General features: G+C 33.9%; 3 protein-coding genes across 7 annotated transcripts in view; 1 reads left to right on the top strand and 2 right to left on the bottom strand.

The window, feature by feature from the left end:
- Nucleotides 1-265, top strand: part of beta-Man (beta-mannosidase) — an 8,969-nt gene extending 8,704 nt beyond the window's left edge. Inside the window, exon 16 of the mRNA XM_031977863.2 lies at nucleotides 5-265. Within this exon, the coding sequence (XP_031833723.2) occupies nucleotides 5-265 (261 nt within the window). The remainder of the gene's footprint in view (nucleotides 1-4) is intronic.
- The window catches only part of LOC116427464 (transmembrane protein 245), an 8,244-nt gene extending 3,310 nt beyond the window's left edge, over nucleotides 1-4,934 (bottom strand). Inside the window, exons 1-9 of one of the 2 annotated variants that reach the window (XM_031977846.2) lie at nucleotides 4,223-4,934; nucleotides 3,138-4,109; nucleotides 2,897-3,058; nucleotides 2,633-2,828; nucleotides 2,369-2,553; nucleotides 2,188-2,288; nucleotides 2,096-2,110; nucleotides 1,697-1,999; nucleotides 30-1,596 (exon numbers count right to left, since the gene is read on the bottom strand). In XM_031977846.2, coding sequence (XP_031833706.2) covers nucleotides 1,413-1,596; nucleotides 1,697-1,999; nucleotides 2,096-2,110; nucleotides 2,188-2,288; nucleotides 2,369-2,553; nucleotides 2,633-2,828; nucleotides 2,897-3,058; nucleotides 3,138-4,109; nucleotides 4,223-4,738 — 2,634 coding nt within the window. In that variant the 5' untranslated portion in view covers nucleotides 4,739-4,934 and the 3' untranslated portion in view covers nucleotides 30-1,412. The remainder of the gene's footprint in view (nucleotides 1-29; nucleotides 1,597-1,696; nucleotides 2,000-2,095; nucleotides 2,111-2,187; nucleotides 2,289-2,368; nucleotides 2,554-2,632; nucleotides 2,829-2,896; nucleotides 3,059-3,137; nucleotides 4,110-4,222) is intronic. The other variant, XM_031977847.2, reaches the window with a different exon arrangement.
- puf (ubiquitinyl hydrolase 1 puf) lies at nucleotides 4,284-21,044 on the bottom strand. 4 transcript variants are annotated; one of them, XR_012999056.1, is made up of 12 exons: nucleotides 20,615-21,044; nucleotides 20,008-20,104; nucleotides 19,546-19,894; nucleotides 19,167-19,464; nucleotides 18,342-19,082; nucleotides 11,559-18,268; nucleotides 11,309-11,499; nucleotides 11,046-11,223; nucleotides 10,800-10,966; nucleotides 10,038-10,708; nucleotides 5,132-9,963; nucleotides 4,284-4,419 (listed from the first exon to the last, which is right to left on the bottom strand). XR_012999056.1 is itself a non-coding variant. In XM_031977598.2 (11 exons), exons 1-11 carry the CDS (start codon nucleotides 20,655-20,657, stop codon nucleotides 9,125-9,127), a joined length of 10,284 nt encoding a protein of 3,427 aa, XP_031833458.1. In that variant the 5' UTR covers nucleotides 20,658-21,044; the 3' UTR covers nucleotides 5,117-9,124. The 4 variants fall into 4 exon arrangements, 1 of the variants encoding a protein (XP_031833458.1); XR_012999055.1 differs by having other exon boundaries at nucleotides 5,136-9,963; XR_012999057.1 differs by lacking the exon at nucleotides 20,615-21,044 and adding an exon at nucleotides 20,519-20,614 and having other exon boundaries at nucleotides 5,136-9,963.

The raw sequence follows: 21,044 nt of genomic DNA, 5'->3' as shown, positions 1-21,044 counted from the left end.
TTAGATAAAAATAAATGAGTTACATATACCTGGAGTGCAGTCCAAATATCCAACCATGGAATTCGAATTAACAACAAATAATACAGCACTTTTCGTATGGTTGGAAGCAGCTGATATTTGTGGCCACTTTTCGGAAAATGGCTTCCACATGTTTGAAAGAAGAAAAAAGATTGTTTTCCATGCGTGTGAAACGATTACACCACAAACAATTAAGGAGATTTTAAAGATTACCACACTTTCTGATATTTATAATCTAAAGAAATAGATTGTATATTAATAAATCCTACTAAATTTATTGTTTAATATTGCAATATATTAGTACTTAATGCGAATTAATTACATTTTATGTGCTCCATTATAAAAAATATTGATCACGGTGTAAATAAAGTTCAAACGCAACAAGAATTACGAATATCGTTAACATTATACTAATTATCAAGTACCATGTATATAAGCTGAACATGCTGTGAATTTATAAATTTATCTCCTAATTTCAAAATAATCTCATATTAAATTTATTAATTGTTCTACATTTACATTAAAAATTTGTTTTAATTAAAAATATAATATTAATAATACTGAAGTTAGGACGTTACACAAAACATAAAACTAAAGATATATTCATGCACTTCCTATCTAATTTAATAAATATATACATAATATATGAATACATTTTTGAGTATACAGTGTGTCCCAAATTTAAAAAATTTAATCTATAGGCAAAAGAAGATAGTTTTTCTTTGTTTTCGGCTGTAAATTAGAGTCTTCACAGTTTGGTTTTTAAGTTTGGGACACCCTCCTGTATATATGTATTATATTATAGCTATGTATGTATTTAACACAGTTAGACTTGTAACAAAATGAGTTTCTCTGTTAAATTGCTCTTCAACTGTAATTTAAAAAATCTACAGATTACTACTTCAGTCAATTGATATAATAATATACTTTAATATACTTTTAATATACTTTTAATATTAATAAGCGTAAGCTGGACTTTTTATTGTACATTGTAACTTCCTTAAAGCAAATTGTTAATAATAAAAAACTAGTACATAATAATTAAACTACGAGTAAGGCAATTTTTAAGCGAACTTGTTCAACGATCAGATAAAGACACCGATCTCTGAAATTCGTTTTACTTTTTTTAAAGAGATTCTTATGAAGAAGCTTATTATTTTTTAGAATACCATAAAAACATTGAAATATTATACAAGATTTAAGTTTAGTTTTTGAGTTAAACTCAGTTAAACGTTTTTTATATTATAAACGTTTGTAATGTATTTATGAATTATCATCATTTAACGTATATTATATTTTTAACAATTTATCTATTAAATTTGAAATTCTCTATTAGTTTAAAGAATTGTAGATTACTCCTCCAAAATTATTAATAACTACTTATTTCCCTTAAGTTAGTGTTTAATTTCAGAATACTCTGGTATAGTTTCTTCCGAAGGTGAGTGAAGATAACGACGACTCAAATTAATTGCTACCATAATGCAACATAACAGTAATGGCCCAAATATTGCGCCTTCTACTCCCAAACAAAAGACTCCACCAGCTATTGAAAGACCTGTAAGGTAAGGATGTCCACCACTGCAATAAAGACATTTCATTTTATGAAATAAAAATTATCTTGAAAAATAATATTTCTAATATAAGACCGTTCTCATATAAATTTGTACAATTATCATACCCCTTAATTTCCTTGTAAAATTCTGTTACTACTATATTGCATGGAAGAAAATGGAACATGAAAAATAGGATAGCAACCATATATCCTCGAGTAAACCACAGTTCCAAAGTAGCCGGGATACAAGCGAAATACGCATCTAAAAATGGTACTGCTCCAAGTATTGTTGCAAACGCGGATGGCAAGTAAACAATCTTCACTTGAAACATGTTATGTATAAACCACGTCCACATCCCAAAAAAGGAAGCAAGTTTAAATGTTGCAGCAAATACACCAATCACTGCTTCTTGTAAGGCCACAGCGAATCTGTAAAAATATGAGATATACAATACACTTTTCGGTTTCATTTTTCTCAAAAAGTATTATTTTTTAACGTTATTATACTTTTACAATTGAACATACCCCTCAACATAAAGACTGCTTGTTCATAAAAGATAAATTTCATGTAATGACCATTTTATAAGGTAATCGCATATAGCACATTTATAACTTACCTATGACAGCTAATAGGGCTAAATAGCGTAGTCAATTCGATGGGTTTGTAAGTCTTATTGCTAGAACTGAGTAAATAGAAAAGTGTTGTAAAAAACACCACCTGAAAATGTTAAAAATTTCTTTTATGAAAGGGTAATTTGATTAATTAAAAAATAAATAGGCTTTTTTTTAATTATATACCATGCTCAGAGCAAAATTGAAAACAGCTGTACCGCTCATAAGTACGATATAAAATAATTCTGTAAAAATGGTCAGTATCACAGACATGTTGCCTTTAACTATACTCCAAATAGAATCTAGAACTGACTTAAGAAGTCCAATGTTTTCTTTTATAAAATTTTGTATGCTGCTCATATTAAATATTTCTGTAAAGATAACATATGTTAGATATGTAAAAAGACTTTATTTCATTCAAATTTGTTTATTTTAAATAAAAATGCTTACGTAAAGGCATCTTCCCAAAGCTTTCTGAGAAACTCTCCCAAATTGAATAAGCGCCTGCCACATCTACACTAGATCCAACTATATCTGTATTGTCATTGGATATCATCCAATAATATAGTGTATCCCAAAGTTCTAAAACTTTCTTTTCCATTTGTTCAGCTTTTGTAGCGTCTAAATCTTTTACTATACCTTTTACCTAAAATATATATTATAAGTTACTGTAAAGAATTATTTCATAATTATGAAAATATGTATATATCTTACTCCATCAGAAATAGCACTTCGCCCATATGTATAAGCATTGGATAATACATTACTGACAGAATCTTCCCATTGCTCAGGTAACCAATCAATGTCTGGATTATTCAAAGATGAATTGAGAATCTCTCCAGTAATTTGGATAAGGTGCATACCTTCTATGTAAACCTGTAATAAAACCATCATATTTTATGAAAGTTTTTGAAAACTATTTTGTTTTTATACTTCATTAGTACATTCACTATACCTGTATCGTTATAAAAATAGATGCACAAATAGTAAACACGAGTAGCCCAAAAATCACAGCAGCTGTTGCCACTGTATCTACTGATGCTTTTAAAGCTTTCGTCAATTTCTCATCAATTATTATTATAATTTTGTATAAACCTCTAATATTAGCTGGTAAAAGAGCCTGATGCCTTTGCATGCACCATGTCATTATAACTTGTATAATAATATTATACTGATTTGCTAGCATTTTCCATAATCCAAAATAATTACCAAGTTGTTTAATAATATAGAAGACTGTTGGTATTATTAAAATACATATCATCCACTTGTGTTTCCACAAAAGCATACCAATGCAAGCATATAATGCACCATACATATATTTATCTGTATCAACTTTGTTGTTCTCCATATCTATAGATATTTTTAATTCTGTTTTCAATCTTCTTAGAAGATAACGATTGTTACTAGCAGACTGGTATTTGTGACTTGATAAAGCTGCGCCATCATCAGCATCTAATGACATAGATTTCCTGTACAATTTTGTATTATACCCACTAGCTGCTGTTACTGGTGCAGACAGTGGTCTTGTAGTTTCTTCGTTATTATCTTTTGAGCTAGCATCTGCAATTATTGTTTCGCTTCCAATATTCTCTGTAGACTGTTTAGTTTTTAAAGGAACTATCACATCATCTTGAGTACTTGCAACTAAGTTGTTTGTTAGTGCAAACCTTGTTGCTTCCATGAAAGTCATATGTTTATCTTCTAATTCTTGACTTTCCATTATAAGTATTACTTCATAAATAAATCCCATTAAGCATAATGCTCCCAATAATATAAATATGAGCACTTGGTAGGCTCCAAATATATTAGAAACATATAAACTAATACAAAACCATACGACAAAGGAAGCATAATGAAAATTAATTGAATTAGTTGGTGTCCAATAAATATATAATATAGACAAATATCCAATAAGTAAAATAGAAATCTGTAAAGATAATAAATGCATATATATGTATATATGTAGCTCACTTGTATTTTACTAAGGTCATTGGCTATTATGCCATATAAAATTTTAAAATATGCATGTTGAAAACTTACTGTATAAATGTTACACGTTGTTATATAAAATCCAATGATAGAATTAAATATTACACATATTCTCCAAACAAGGCAACTTAGTATATTAGGTGTATAATGATATAAACCAAAACTTGAAGCTGCTAGTAAGATTGCAATAGCAATATATTTTATGCGACTCCATAAGAATGATCCTAAATTGTCAGAAACTTTGTCCACTATTTGTAAGGGTAACAGAGTTAAGTTTATAATCAGTGGTGTATGAGATTTTTCTGCTTTCTCAAACCATGAGTGTACAACAGTAGTTAATGAATATTTAAATGGAAATAAAGCAGAACCACATAATAATGCCCATATTAAAGGTTTTACGAATGGACTCAATATAATGTACAATCCATACCCAGCTACTGAAATCAAGCATAAGAGAAATAATGCCAAGGCATTGTAAATGCCTTGTTTTAAAGCTTTTTCGTGACCCGCACTGAAGCTTGACAGCATATTAAAGAGGTTATCCATTGGTAGTCGCATACTGTCCATCGTGAATACGTAATCGATTTCGTGCGCTTATTGTTCAATTTTGAATTTCTTCAATATCGCATCTTACTAACAGAATTGAAAATTTTTAATACAAATACCCATCCTCAAGAAAGTTTGGAGAGGAAAAGTAAATATTGATCGGTTTCACAGATAGGTAACACATTGTACATCTTTCTGCGAACCCCCATATGCGTATAAATACCTATACACTGGCACAGATATCATGGACGATAAAAGAAAGCAGAAATAGCAACCCTTTAATCGAATAAGTGATTTTACTAAAAAATATTTTATTTGGAGAGTTAATTTAAAGAACGTTTGAATATACTATAGCATATAAATAAACGTACATATTTTTTTTCAAATCAGTTTCTTTTTATTTATATAACTTACGTACGTATGATAAAGTTGGCTAAATTTAAATGCAATTAATTTAAATCCGATTCTTTTGATGTCATCGGTATCATCATGGAAAAATCAATTTAAATAATTGTTTATATCTTTTTTTACCAAACATACGGTCGGGATACTTATAGAACTCATAAAGACACGTGACACAGAGAATTTTAAAATGAAAAGAGTTTATTTATCATCGATCAAAAACTATACACCTTAAGTATATAAATGAATACATAAATGTAAACACATGCTGGAGATACAAATCTGGCGAAGTAGATTCCGATACTTTCGGAAGGCTGATAAAATGACAAAAGTATTATAGTACGCCCCAAAATGTTTTTATACAGTCTTAACCACCTCCGAATTATTTCGAAAGCACAAGCGTTCTATCACGTGTATTGTTTCGTTTGTTGTTATTTATAAATATGGAGATTATCGAAACGTGTTTTATGAGACAAAGGCATTTTGTTATTTATAACGATTAAAAGTAAATTGTAAATGCTTTCCTCGCATGTATTTTCACTATGATCGCATGAACCACTCATCTGTCAAATCGGTTAACTCTACGAAATAAAACGTAGAGAGAAGCATGAGCAATAGTATACATTAATTTTTCAATTTTCTCTTCAAATGGAAAATCAATGAAATGCTATGGAATATATTTTACATTATTATTACAGGTGCAGTATTATCCTAACGAACACGTGAAGTGCATAAAACTGTACATTCTTGAAGTAATGTTTATTATTATTATCACTATAATTTCTTGCCAAACAAATTTTTGTTATTTCATAGTACTATAAACCCGATAAGGGAATTTATTTTAAATATCAAAAATTAAAAATCAATCAACCGCTTTGACGATGAAATTTTAAATAATTCAAAATTAACCGATTTGGCTAATGAACGGCTCATATACGTTTCCCTACGCACTCTTTTTTTTTCCTTCGAATATTCGGTCATTATTATATTTCCGATTTCATTGAACTCAATGGATCATTGCCGACACGTAACGGTTAAAAATACTTGATTTCATGGAAAATTTATGATAACTGTGTGTGCGTGCACGGATACCTTCATCATGTCCGTAATTAGTTTTACAAATTAGCAGAAATAGACCTAAACTCGCTAATCATATTATTTCCATCACAATTTTATATATTTATATATTCATATATATGCACATATATATACATTTATATAAATTTATACATGTATATACATATACATATATATATTTATATATACCTTTACGTCGAGTTAGAAGTACAGTTTAAAATAGTACACGATATCGATCAAGCATATCATAAAGTATTTTAATTTTGGATCACTGTAAAACCTCACCGAACATGTTTCGCTTTTTCCTTCCATACTATTTATTAACGAATGACGTTAAGACACCGAGAGAATGAGCTTTATCAACGAATACATTATTCGAACGCATTCGAATCAACTGTCTACGCGAGGGAACTTAGCGTCAATATTTTTGTTTACAATCTTCCGTTTCGTATTTGTTGCGTTCACATTATGACGGTTAAACGTATATATCCGCAGTCGTTAGTAGCCGTTCGCAGAATCCGTAGTTCCCTGGAAAATATCCTTGAAAACAGTGATTTGTATTGCAATAAGTATTTCCCGTCAAATCACCGAAAATACTGTTGTAAGACATGGTCATTTCATAAGAGGAGGTTACACATTCTACGTGATTGCGCCTCTTTCGTATAAGAATTGACTTGAAAATGTAGAGCAAAGAGTAACGAAATAAGTTTGTTAATCACAAAGGAAATCATCACATAGTTATTACTAAATTCTAAACGATCTCGAGCGGATAAAATATTTCAATTATTTTTCCACGTGTTGTTGTTATTGTTGTTGTTGTTGTTGTTGTTGTTGTTGTTATTTTCACATTTGCAAGTATTCCTTTCGGTTCGCCTGTTCCTCTTCTCAGGTAATTAAGTAACATTAACGTGACAAAGAAGCAAGTAGCTCGCACAGATGTACATTCTTACTTTTCAATATTCGCTACTCTTTATATCGCAAACATTCATCGTTTTTTTTTTTACTGTTACGTTAAAACTGCAACACACACATGGTAATTCAAGGATCTCAACGTGAACGAGATATACTTTAGTGCCATTGTCTGTCGATAAGCTCAATTTTGACGAGAACGTGCGTCTGGGCTATTATTTGCATTATGTGCATACATTCACGTATACAAACGTATACAATAAATTATATCTTTTTCTCGAACAACGTACTAGGCCATAGAGCTAGGTGAAACAGCGTTCCGAATATTATAGAGTTCGACATTCCGAGAAACTTATTTTAATTAGGTGATCGCGTTAAAATATGCTTGAATTAGTTCGTTGAAATATGCTGGATCAATGCACCTCTTGAGAATCACATGTTATTTGATATTTTGTATGTCTTCAATTAGTAGAATAAATTTCTCAAAATGTACATTTAAACACGAAATACTGTATCACCGAGCAGCTAGGCTGACTCAGACTCTAGCACGCATCTGTATTATGAACGAAGAATCACTAAACGAGTCAGTATTTGAAGCTTAATTAGACTGACTTTATTTTTTATCGAACGTAGTGTCAAAAATAGCGGCAAAGTTATTTGTTTGTAAGAGCAAGTTAGTAAAAATGAAAAAAAAAGAAAAAAGAAAAAGAAAAAAGAAAATATAAATACAAATTTTTCTTTCATGTATGAAACTGTCTGGATCTTCTGTATGGATATGTTTTCAGTTTCGTGTCGATTTCTTCGCGCGAACATTTTTCTGTTTTCCTTTTGAACGATCCCCGATGACCTCTTAAAAAAAATTTCACAACTGTTCATTTGTGATGTGAGATTGAATTGTTATAGAAAAGAGAACATGGAAGAAGTGCACCAATTCTATGAACATTATGAATTTCTGTAATCATTGCAGTTAAAAAGTCGTAATTATAAAGATTAGAACGAAAGTTAAATATTATTATATTTACCGAAAGAAATCGAAATGATTAAAAATACAGAATAGATTATTTAATTTGCAATACAATATGCTAGATACAATTTCGTTAATCAAAAGGATCGCAATTTGTTACGTGAAATATAAACGAATGTGTTTGAAAATAAACGCAACAAAATATATTTGTATTATTCAAGATAAATCTACCAGGTCCGTTCGGGTGATTCACTTACAAAAAAGAAAAATAAATAAAAATACAATTCTATCATACGTAAATTAATTGAAAAAACGTGTGCAATGATTTAACCGATAAAAGTATTCTTTTATAAATTACATGAGTGAACCTCTTTGAAAACATTTAAAAGTAAGATGGAAAGTATGGTACAATGAGAAGTCAATGTAATGTTTCTAATTGGCATGTGAACAATATTTAAATCTATACAGCTCGGAGAAGCTGATCGAAAAAATAAACATGACTTATACTTTACTATGGGAATTTTAAAGAACCCTGTGATACCTGTCATTAATGGAGTCAAGTATAGGAAAACGATTAGTTTTAACAAAGCTAATTGCATCTTCTAAATTAGCTCAAAGCTTTTGCAATTCCTGTTAATGAATACTGAGCGGCTTATATTACCGTACACAATTGCATACGCAAAATATTGCCAAGAGATAAGTGATCTCACAGCACTAACGAACATTTCTTATATAAAAGGAGAAATTCTTCAGTCCTGATTCACGATCTGTTTTTACCTTCATTTTTTCCGCAGTTAGTATAATTTAAGTCAATAAAAGTATCTTATTCACCTATATTTGGAAAATAAATCATATTCAATCCATACGCAGAAACATATTTATCTTGTTTTATAGAACACAAACACACTAAACATTTGTTCTTCTAGATCCAGAAGATGTACAACTCAAATTTCGTTCTGCTGTTTTCCAAAGAACGAAACGGTCGTACACAAAACTTAGTCCTGTATTGTATGCTTCTACGTTAAAAGCACCATGTTTGGAAACATTTACAGAAATTAGTTGCTCTTTGTTTGTAATTGCACAATCATCTGCAGATCGACAATGGTTTTCTCCAGCATTTCAAGCCAGGAGACATTAGTCAAGGAACATCTTAACTGGCTTGTACAATTGTTGACTGTCACTGTATCAAATAAACTTGGCGATGTTGTACTGATGCTTGTTGGAATATTTTCTATTTGACTGTTACTCTTGTGTTTTGATATGGTCTTGTCATCTCCAGATTCAGAGGAAGTCACGTCGTTTCCTTCTGTTTTGTCCTTTTCTTCGGTGTCTACGTCGGAAACGTTCTTCTGTTCGTTAAGTTCTTTGATCGGCAGATGTAAAACTTTATCAGTTGCTTCACTATCTTCGTTAACAGTGAACTTCCGTTTTTTTGAAGGCGCCTCTATTTCCTGTTGACTGGATTCTTTCACTTTAATGGCTCTGGTCCGAGTTAATAGTGTTTCTAAGGCTGGTAACAATGTAGCTGGTGGTTTCAGTCTTGAACTGCTACTGTAGACTAGAGCCAATGCTCTTAAATCCCCGGTTAATCTATGCGCGGATGCTTGAATGTCTACTGCCTCAACCATTGCCACCATAGAACTAACTAAGTTATCGATAAGTAAACAAGTTTGTTCGGTTAACACATCATTAGAAAGCTTAGGAAAGAAGGTTTTAAGAAAAGCATGTATTGCTGGTACTCCTAATGATGATCTTTCATCCAATAACACTGCATCTACATAGTCCACTGTATAAGAAGAGCAAAGGAGAGATCCAATATGCTTTCTGTCTATGTGTGTAGCAGCATGAACGTCTAACCACAATCGAGGGAATAACGCTAAATGTAATGGAACACCTGCAATTGAATCGTTTCGCTGTAATGTCATGAAGTTCTATAAATTTTTAAATAACAGGTACCCAGACACCTACCTTCAAACCCTAACATAGCGCTTAAATTAACCAATGAATCTGTCATACAATCATTATTGATTGCCAATCTGCACATCACATCAATGAGTTCATGATATGGCAAATAAAACTCGAGCAAAGCACTGTCATATTCCGGGTCCACTCCTTTTGATGCTTCCAATTGGGAATGCGGTACCGCCATTTGTACCATTGGTCTGGCAGGACGAGTAGGCATCTTTCCTGGAGGAGTAGATCTTCTTGGAAGATACGGACCAGGTGGAACAGCGGCGTGAGACTCTTGAAGAGCTGCATGGCAGTGTGAAAGCAATGGTGCTAAAATTAAAATAGCTTCAGCAGGTACAAGCATGACAAGTTCCTTCAAAAGATCTATAGCAAGATTTCTCATATCCGGAGGATTGTACGTGTTCAACAGCGTTGCTAATTTACGAAGAATTTCTGGCCATTCTTTGCAATTCGCTAATATATTTCTTCCATCGGGACCTTCTCTAGCAGTTCTAATACACCGTACGAGTTCTACGATAATCGCTATTAATTCAGCTAGATCGCCAGCCACATGACACGCAGTCGCTTCATGATACATAATATGCAACATGTGAAATGCTTCCAGAGCCATACTTAATCCTCCATTATACACAACGTATAAACGATCATCGTCTGTTTCAATTAAAATACTGTAAAATGTAAATATAAGTATGTTAATATTAAACCGTACTAGTTATGTTATTACATTATATTAGCAATAGTATTTATTGAATATTATACCGGAATGCAGAGATGAGTGTAGCCCAACATGATCGCCCATCTAATCCTTGTAAATATGAAGACAATGTACCTCTTCTGAACGATGCGATTTCAGATTCCTCTTGTTCTGTTTGATCAGGATGTCTGGCTACTAATAATTGCATCAATTTAAACAGCTCGTCTACAGCCTATGATAAAAAAAGAAGTTTAATTTTAGTCATAGATTGAAACTGACTTTTGAACGAATGGATATAAACATAATCTTACAGTTGAGTATTGAGTAGGATGCGGTGTAATATTCTTGAACGCCCATTGAATGTTCTGATGTGCAGCTAGTTGTCTTGTAAAGGTGCGTGACTGTTGACAGCAAAGTCGTAACAAACCGTAATAAGCAGGTAACATTACTCTGTTAAATAATACTACATCTTGATCCTCGTGATCAGCCCTATAATATATACATATGTATATATATATATACGATTGAATAATTATATAATTATTTTTCGCATGTAAAATAAAAATTAGCTTACAGTATATAATTAAATGCAATGTTTTTAGTTATATGTGGATTGTGAAGTATAAGAGCAACATTTTCTGGACAGTCTGAACAGACGTGGTACCAAAATAATAATACAGCTTGCTTATTATGATGCACTGGAATGCTAGGCTCAGAAAGTTTCGGATGAAACAGTGTCCATAAATCATTCAAATATTGTCCAAACTAGAAGTAAATGATTTATAGCAATGGAATTGTATTATAACATATCAAGGAACACTTACCATTAATTTTTCCGTTTTGGAGACAACGCAGTAGGTGAGCAATGCAAAATAGGCAGTGAGTTTCATTGTACCATGAGTTTGTATATCAATATAATGTCTCGCTGGTTGCAATAACCGTAAAAGTGCTGTGTATATTTGATGCAATATTAAAGTTGCTTCTGGCGATAGTTGGAGTTCTCTAGACGTATTGCAACCTAAACCTAATCGATGAGCACTGCGATAACCTTGCCTAAAGTGAGTTGACGGAACCAAAGATACAAGAAGAAAAGCGGCTGCAGAACGAACTCTTTGATTTGAATGTTCCAATAAGAAATGTTGTAACCATGTGTCCAATCCTTGTAGCACCCAGGCATGTGCAAGTTTGCTTTTTGTAACAGCCAAAGCTAGCCATTCCAATGCTCCATGTGGTGCAACTCTGGCTGCTTCCCATACTCTACCCAAAATCAGTTGAGTCATACAAGGTAAACCACTTGGTCCTGAACTTTCCGTTAACAACGTGAGAAGTTTGAAAAACGGTTGGCACACATCTGTATGTTTTGTTATAGCTTGAAATATCATTGTTACAATATGTATAGCTAATCTGTCGTTCCAACGACACAAAGATTGAATCAAGTTCCTCGTTTGATTAAGATTAATGACATCTCGTGTTTGTTGATATAAAAAGGGAAATCCTTTACCTCCTGCAACAGCACTAAGGTCTGCTGGCGACAAGGCTAATCTGTGATCAGGTCCTCTACTACGCTCAACTAAAGTTGCTATCAAGGTGATCATTTTATCTAAAGAAGCGGGTCGCAATTTTTCTGTTGGCATAGCAACAATTTCTTCTTCCTCTTCTTCTTCGCTAACTGCATCAACGAATTCATGTGTTTTATGCCCAAGATAAAAGTTCACCATAGTTGAAATGGCTTGTACTCTGATTAGGAAAAGCGTCTCTTCTTCGCCCATTTTGCTGAATTCATATAAAAAACTAAAGTACTCCGTGAGGTGTTTCAGATGTTGTTTCGCATGTTCCATGAGGGACAGAAGCATTCTCACGAATCTTGTTACACATGACCGAGTGCCAACGGTATTAACATCATTTTCCTCATCGCAAAGAAGATACAAAGGTGCTTGAGTAGCGCGCAATCGTTGTATCACATGAATGCATAGCCTTTGGAACATTTGTCTCACCATTTGATTAGGGCACTTGACTAGAATTTGAATTGGCCACCATGAATCACTAGCCATTCTTTCCAGAAACCTAGCGCATGCACCAGCAGAACTGTTAAACTGTTTTGTTAACAACTCTACCCACTGTACCATAGTAGGCTTCTCTTTAGCATGAATGAAAGTTTCCATGAAAAATGATGTTGACAAATCAGCTGACATTTCTGTTATATCGGGTTGCACAGAGAGTAATGTTTGTGGTATATAACCACATATTTGCCACATGAATGTAAAATATGTGTGCTCAAATATATTTTTATCTTGTAAGAAGTGCATATTATCTTGCCATATCCAATCTTCTAGTTCTTTATTTAATTCCAATGGTGGTAATTTATTAGTGTTCTTTTGAACCAATGTAGAAGATTGTCGTCCATTTGGACTGGAAACAGTAGCTTCTTCCTCTTTCACTTGGTCGCCAGGATCAGCGCACCACTCGTAAAAAAGCATATAAGCAGAGTTCGTTTTTTCAAAGCTAAAGTCCATGAATTTATCTGTAACCGAATCATACGTTTTGCTGGTCATTTCACCGCCAAAACATTCAGCGGCTATTTGATTTGGATCAAATGGTTTAACTTCAGCATCATTAAACAAAAACCATTTATCTTTATTAGGTGATGTGCGGTCTCTAATAAAACTATAATAATGTCCACCGTCAGCAGTACCGGTATGAACTGTTACACCGATTAAATCATACTGATAATATTCCTTTTCATCTTTATCATCATTATTATCCAATCTCGTTTGATCACCTTCAGATTTTTTCTTTTCGGATGCTTTCTTTTCCTCTTGATAGTGCTGGGGCATTAATTTTTTCTCAACATAACCAGACATATCTAGCCTTAACGGAAAACTGAAGTGCGTGTTCACTTTTTCCTTCAACATGGTTCCCATATTAAATGTATATCGCATAGTATTAAAACATAATATGTGTGGTAATTTTTTAAAACATGCTCTTTTTTCTGCCCTTGCTTTCTTACCACATTGCGAGCACGTATACATATTATCGCCTTCCAAAGTGTCTTTAACTGTAACTTCATCTAAACTTTCATAAAGGTTTCTCATGTCAGCTACTTGACACCGTACAGTATAAAACTCTTCTAGTGTTCTGCTTACATGTTCACAGTCTAATGATACAACATTATTGGATATTACACCACAGAATAATGTTTTCACCAAGTTTTTCAAATCTGCTGTCATCTCTTCTAATTTGGACACAAGATCTATAAAGAATTCAGCCATATCTTTTTGTTCGCCAGTATTAAGAGGTTCATGATTCATGGTGTATACTCTACAAAAACTTCGAGGATTATACGCTTTCCTTTCAGATTCTAAAAGATAAGCAAACATCCTCTGCAATTCCCTTAATGTGAGTTGATGTTTATTTGCTCTATTACAGTCCGCACCTAATATGGAGACACGTGCTTGCGGCATCATATACAAATGTTGCATACAACTAGCCATGTAGCAAGTTGCACCTAAGTTTGTTAGACCTACGTATCCACAATCAGATCGTCCATCTTCATGTGGCCAATAATCCCATGGGTATGGGGAATGAGGACCAGGTTTATGTTGAGCTAATAGTTTTTCATGAAGAATTCTGTAATTATCAGGAGCAGATTTCACAAGTTCGACTAAAAGATCAAAAGCTGCTGATCTGGAAACCTGACTTTTGCACTTTGGAACGTGTTTTGATCGTGGATTTGGCAATGCGAATAGAAAATCGAATACCTCGTGCAATAAATTTTGTCCAATTTTTCCTTGCTTACAGGATGGATTGTGCGTCATAATATTACAAGTAAGATTTAACAATCCTACTAAACCATCATCTTCGATAGTGTTGTGACGAGTTTCAAGATGTTCTCTATTTAAAACAGAGTCTGTCACTCTTATTGCTAATGCCTCAAGATCTATTGTTGTGTTAGAGTCATCTGCACCTTCTTTGATTGCTTCTTCTGGTAGAGAATCGACTAATCGACAAACTAGCCAGAAGTAATCTCTGCAAGCAGGTCCATATGGTTCTTTTCCATCATCCAACACTGGATGCAAGTGTAAGGGTAAGTCTGGTTTCCTATGAGAAGGTTGCATTGCTTCTGCTATCACAAGATGTTCTAATAATGTATTCAGCATCGGTACAATCAAACTAGCGATATCTGAATTGTCATCTTCAGATCCTGTAGTACCTAAACACAGTCTATATAATGCTGTACAAACTTCCCTTCTGACTGCTGGTTCAGGATCTTCCAAAACTAATCTTCGTAACCAAGTTTTTCCAAAAGGTTCTGCTGATGAAAAAAGATATTGTCTTACTGTGTCATCACTGTGTACCCAACAGACTAATAGGGCCATAGTATAATGTATAACTTGTGATCTACCAAAGAGTCCCGTTTTGTAGTGATTTGGATCTCTAGGCAAAGATGCTTCGTTTAATATACTCGTTATTCGAGACATAACAGCATCCACGTTCATCATTGAAAGCATTGCGTCACTAAGTTTAGGTACAAGCAATTTATCAGCTTTACTCCTTTTTTTCTCTTCTTTAATAACACCCAAGTAACATAATTGCTTTAGTAAACTAGCGAGACAGTCCTGCTGCCACTCACTACCATCTCCCTGTTCCAAACACCCAGACATAAAAATGTCAAATAAATGTCGTAAGCCACCATGTTGAACAAACAGTGTAGACCAAACAATATCTTTTTCTTTATCTTCGTGATTATCGTCTGCATCACCTCCACCTTCATGAGAAGCTGCAGAAGACGTAGAATTCACAGTTAGAGGTTGACTCGTTGTACTACATCTACTTAAAGACTCCACTATGTATAAAGAGTACATCAGTTTCTGAGGGCTAGCAGGATCTAACAGTTCTGGTAAAGTAGTTTCCCCTAATTTCTGGAAACCTCTTAATAAGGTAGGGCTTGTAGGTAGTAAAGTTAATGTGTCCCAAACTCTTCTTGAAAGTACTTGAGCCTTTGTATGAGGAATTTCTTGTCCGCCTTTAACAACTGTTTTCATAGCGCTTAAAGTTCTCATCAATGTAAATAATTGTTCGAAATATTGTGGTCTTAACAGCAGTAATGTCGGTAAAGACTCTCGTGGAGGAGGTGGCAAAAGAGATGGCGAATCCATATCTCGTTTATTACATCTACCTGTACCGTTACCACGACCAGCACCAGGAGAAATAAACACTAATTGGCCATCTTTGAAACCCATTTCCTGTAATGTTTTTTCATCGAAATCAATTGTTAATTCTTGACCTTGCGTGATCATTCTGATTGGCCCATCGGTGAGTAGAGATCCTAATACTGATCCATTGTTCTGATTTGCATTTGTAGAAGATGATGATTTTTCTTGATTGTTTTGCGTATCGTCCCACCATTTAGCAACTTCTGCTCGTAAGTCGGCAACATAATCGGTACTAAGAAGAGTAAAGCTTGTTTTCTCAGGAATTCCGGCTGGTTGTACAAATATTCTTAACTGTTGACCCTTCTCAGAAGTATTCATGGCTACATGACTACCAGCACCTCTACCTTCCAATACCCATCGACGTAAGTGGTATGCATACCGTTTCCGAAAAGCTTCTAAGTGTGTCCTCAATAACAACAATGCTCGTTGTATGCACCTTAAACTAGCTTCTTCGTTTGTCTCTAAGTCAGCGCTAGCTGCAGCAAGATGTGTCATACATTGTGAAACAAATTCTGCTTCTTGGGTCAACTGCCTAGACATATAGTAACCGTTTAAGTATTGTATAGCTGCCATACTAACATCTGTACTTTTAGCTTTCAGTGCTATTCTCCACAAGAAATCCATACCAACGGAATCTACGTCCCTTAATGGTCTATCTAAATGTGCAGCAGCCAAACGAGCCAAATTGCACAATTGCTGAAAAAGACTAAGACCCATCATGCTAATAGTTTCAGGTGGTAAACTTGGTAGTTTACGCATACATAAGTGTTTAAGCGTATCCATTCCTAGAGCGTGTTGTTCCGTTGACTTTGCTTGACTGAGCAACCAACTAAAGAGTTCATCTGCACATGTTGGATCTTGAGACAAACATTGCCATAGTATGTCAACTTGTTCAAGGCTTAGGCGAAAACAGTCGGGTGAACCCAAAGGGGAAAAAATTGAAGACAGAAACTGTAATCTAACCTGTATTTCTGTTTGATGAGAATACAGACTATTTTTTGGCCCTGTGCTAGTGTAAGTCTTTAGATTGTTGAAAAAGTGTTTCATCATTCCACGTTCGCGATCCGCCCATGTCGTTATCGTATGTGCATCCATTGCACCAAACTGTTGGAAACTGGCAAGTAATTTAGGTAGCAATCTTAAAGATACAACCACAGAACGGTTAGTTGCTAAGTTTTCTAAGCAACCTTCTATAAATTTCATAGGTATAAGTCGGTCAACGTTAAAACAAAGAAGATTGCATAAAGCCTTTTCAGCTTCTAAAGCTAAACCTTCTCCTAGTTGACCAATTTTGTCATCTTGTAGAAGATCCCATAACAATGTATTTCCAGATTTGCATACGTTATCCAAATTAAATTGAGAACTAACTCGTGTAACTGTTTGACGAACGCTTCTTACTTGTGGAGGACGACAAACGGATCGTCTAATTGTCATTGTTGGATGAGAATGATGGGGATGATAAGCTTGCATTTGTATAGCTGTTAGATGACGTGCCGCTAATTGCGCTAATTCTTCCTCACAACCGCTTTCTTCGCCATCGAAGTCTGCCATATTTTTCTCACTTTTATTTGATATTCTACTACTGTAAGATCCTTCTTCGTCCGATAACATTTCATCCAAACCGGAAGGCAAAAATGTCGGTCCGGTTGCATGTACCAAACCTGCCAGTTCAGATATAACTGCGCTAGGACCATCTGCTGCAGCAAGAACTCCAGCTACATCACTGTCGTCTTCATCATGTGAAGTATCCGCAGAGTCTGGAGCCCGGTCTACATTATGACCTACTAATGACATATATTTATTTTTATTAGCTCTTCTTAATAATGCTGCGGTCGTTGGAACTTGTTGGTCACTTGGATCTAATCCCATTGCCTGTTGTTTTACGCGATCCAATGCATCAACACTTTTTGGATCATCAAAAGAAACTAATCCACTTGTGTCTAAAGAACTGTTTAAACTGTCCTCCGTTCTATTTTTTATATCGATCATTAAATCTTTAGTTTTCATACTATTTTCTTGATTAACAATATCTTCAAATGTTTTATCCACAGTACCTAAAAAACGTTTTCGCGGTTTCTTCCTTCTTCTCAACACCTTCCTTTTTTTCTTTTCAATGGTAGCCGTTTCTTCGGCATTAGATTTTTCTGTATCCGCCTCTGCGTCTGATCCACTTTGCTTTTCTTTTATATCGTCTTGAATAGTACATACAGAATCTTTCATCGATTCTGCATTACAATCTGACTTTTCTAACGCTGAACCTTCTGTTTCATTTAAACTTGTCTGTACAACTGCTGTGCCCATACTTTTTGCTTTAAAAGGACCTGTAAATATCTATATTTTAATCTATGTATGTATTAAAAAAAAAGAGAAATGTACTCTTTGCATGTAGTATACCTTCTCCATCACTGCTATCACCTCTTGCTTGTTTCCTTGGTGAAGGTCCTTCGGATGGAGCAGGACTAGGTTCTTCATCCTCATCTGGACTGCTTCCATCCATTCCACTAGGGTCACTAGTACTACTACCGCCAACACCGCTAGTTCCTCTTAAAATTTCTCTATTCTTTATGGTTAAACCCCTTGGATAACCCGAACCACCTGCTGTCCAAATAAACTTAATCAAAGCAGATGCCAGGAATAAACTTTGTTCTGTGTGGTCCTTTGGTTCTAATTTTCCTAACAAGGAATATAAATGTAGAACTGGAGTCGGAGCCAAATGTTTCACTAAAGGTGCCAACAAATCATATACTGGACGTCCACAGTGCTTTAATTGTGCAGCTTGCCACATAGTATCCATATCTGAAGATGCTATTCTACCCTCCATAGCTAAGAAACTTAATACAATGTGACTTTGTTTAATAACTTCTGCATGCAAATTTGGTCCAAATATATGAGCTATTATATTGTTTTCTGTCAACCAAGCTGCCAATGCATGACCCACTTGTTCCACTTCGGCAATAGTTTCACTATTACAAAGTTCATTGAATGCAGTGATATGAGCATTTATCTGAGCTATTCCTGCTAGTCTCATGGTTAAAGTTGTACTAGTAAAATATTTAAATGCTAAATCCAATCCATCGCGATCAAAACTTGGTAAAACTGCATCAATGGGATCTTTTACAGCACTCCACATAAAATCTATGGTTACAAAATTGTAAATTTATAAAATTGAAGTAGAACGGTATATTATAATACTGATAACTTATCTATATGAAACTTTACCAGCCATAGTTCTAACTGCAGGTGTGCGTAGTTCTTTGTCTCCTAAACGACACATATATTTCATAACACGACTGCGTAATGGTATAAAAAGCTGAATGACACTTCCATAATTCAACCAAAGTTTCAAATTACAAATTACTGCAACCATAGAATGTGCAAGACTAACTGGTAAAGTAGTTTCCATATCAAAACAAGCTGACATTAGGTTAAAGCCACCTTGATGGCAAAAAATTGAAACTGCTCTAATTAAAGGTGCTGGTACTTCTGGGTCATGAGGCTCGCAATATCCACCTTCATCCTTTAAAAACAATAAGAAATTATTGCATAAACTTTTAACAAAAATAACCTTTACACACACTGATAAATACAAAATAGTTACTTTTATTGGTGCTAAAGGGTTAATTGCACCACCATGTTTCATTGCAATATAAAGAGGAAAATTTAATAAAAATATTTTTGAAAGCAGATGGAACAATTTTTCTCTATCCTGTTGAGACCAACTTTGTTTTGTCTCCGTTTGTGCAAAATCTGGATCTTCTGCCTTTCCCTCATTAGTTTTTTCTTCTTCTTCTTCTTTCTCATCTTTAGATGATGATTTCTCAGCATCTGTTTCCTGTCCATTATGTTGTATAATTTGTAACTGTTGTAATGTACATAGTACAACGCTCTGTGTTAATCGTATAAAACGATCAAAATTTTTTATTTCTCGATAACAGCACATACATTGCCTAAAACAATAAGAACTAAAGAGGTCTTTCAAGTTCATATATAATATAGAATATTACAAGCATACGTTTAAACCGATTTGTGATTCATTTAAGCAATAAAAATAGAACCAGACCTTTGTATCCATTGATTAACATAATGCAGTGTTGTGTCCACATCCGAAATACAAAGAGTAGCCAATCCATCTTGTTCTTTTGATGATCTTTCATCATCTGAATGTGAATTATATATAAAAAGGAGAATACATTTATAAACAAATAATTTAACTAAAGTACAAATAATTGCTTAAGTCTAATCACTATTTTAACTAACAAAACATTCAAATATTACTTAATATACATCTGTTTCTGTGTGTAATATTCCAATATGTATTGCAATTTGTTTTAGCATGTCGTACAATTTTAATATTATTTACGACTTTTTAGAGAAAAAAAAGTATCTTGACAATGAAACAATTACATCCTCAGATAACTTTTCGTGTATTAATTGCTGCGACAAGCCACAAGACTATCCATAAGCGGTAAGGCTATACAATCGGATGTTACAAACGAAATTTTACAATGAAAAAACCTATAAAAATGAATTAAACGTTCCTTTAGCTAATACGTTCTTCTTAAGTGGCTTACGTTAAACAACCAGTTAACGATGCGAGAGTAAAAGTTTGCAACATGCAACAGAGTATAATAGGTTAACATGAAAGATATTGTATACAATTTGCTTACAGGAGAGCAGAAGGTCGTGAAAGTCAACACACACATCGCACATGGTTTTCTCTCTTTAGCCTCCGAAAGGCTTTTAATCACGTTAAGTTCATCACTCAACTTCACCACCGTCCATCCCAAAAGTTGGTAATATTATTAAACATTTGTATTCTTGATTATCCTCAACAGTTGATTAATTCGTTAGTCACCATATTGCTTTTTTACGCAGCTGCGTTCACTTGCCGCTTACTTCAGATGAGCAACAAGAAATTCCTATTAATTTGGAAAAATTTTTTCATACTTATATTACAGAACGTGATAGTAATGAAAAATTTAATGAGATTATTTCAAAGCGCAATCTTCCTCATTCGAATTATGTTACGAATATCTATAATATTCTGTTTATCAATATGAATGTCATTATGACAGAAGACAGCTGATCGCCGCCATA

The sequence above is a fragment of the Nomia melanderi genome, chromosome 8 (genome assembly GCF_051020985.1).
Source record: "Nomia melanderi isolate GNS246 chromosome 8, iyNomMela1, whole genome shotgun sequence".
NCBI lineage: Eukaryota > Metazoa > Arthropoda > Insecta > Hymenoptera > Halictidae > Nomia > Nomia melanderi.
Note: the sequence above shows the minus strand (reverse complement) of the source record. Positions and strands in the feature narration are given on the sequence as shown.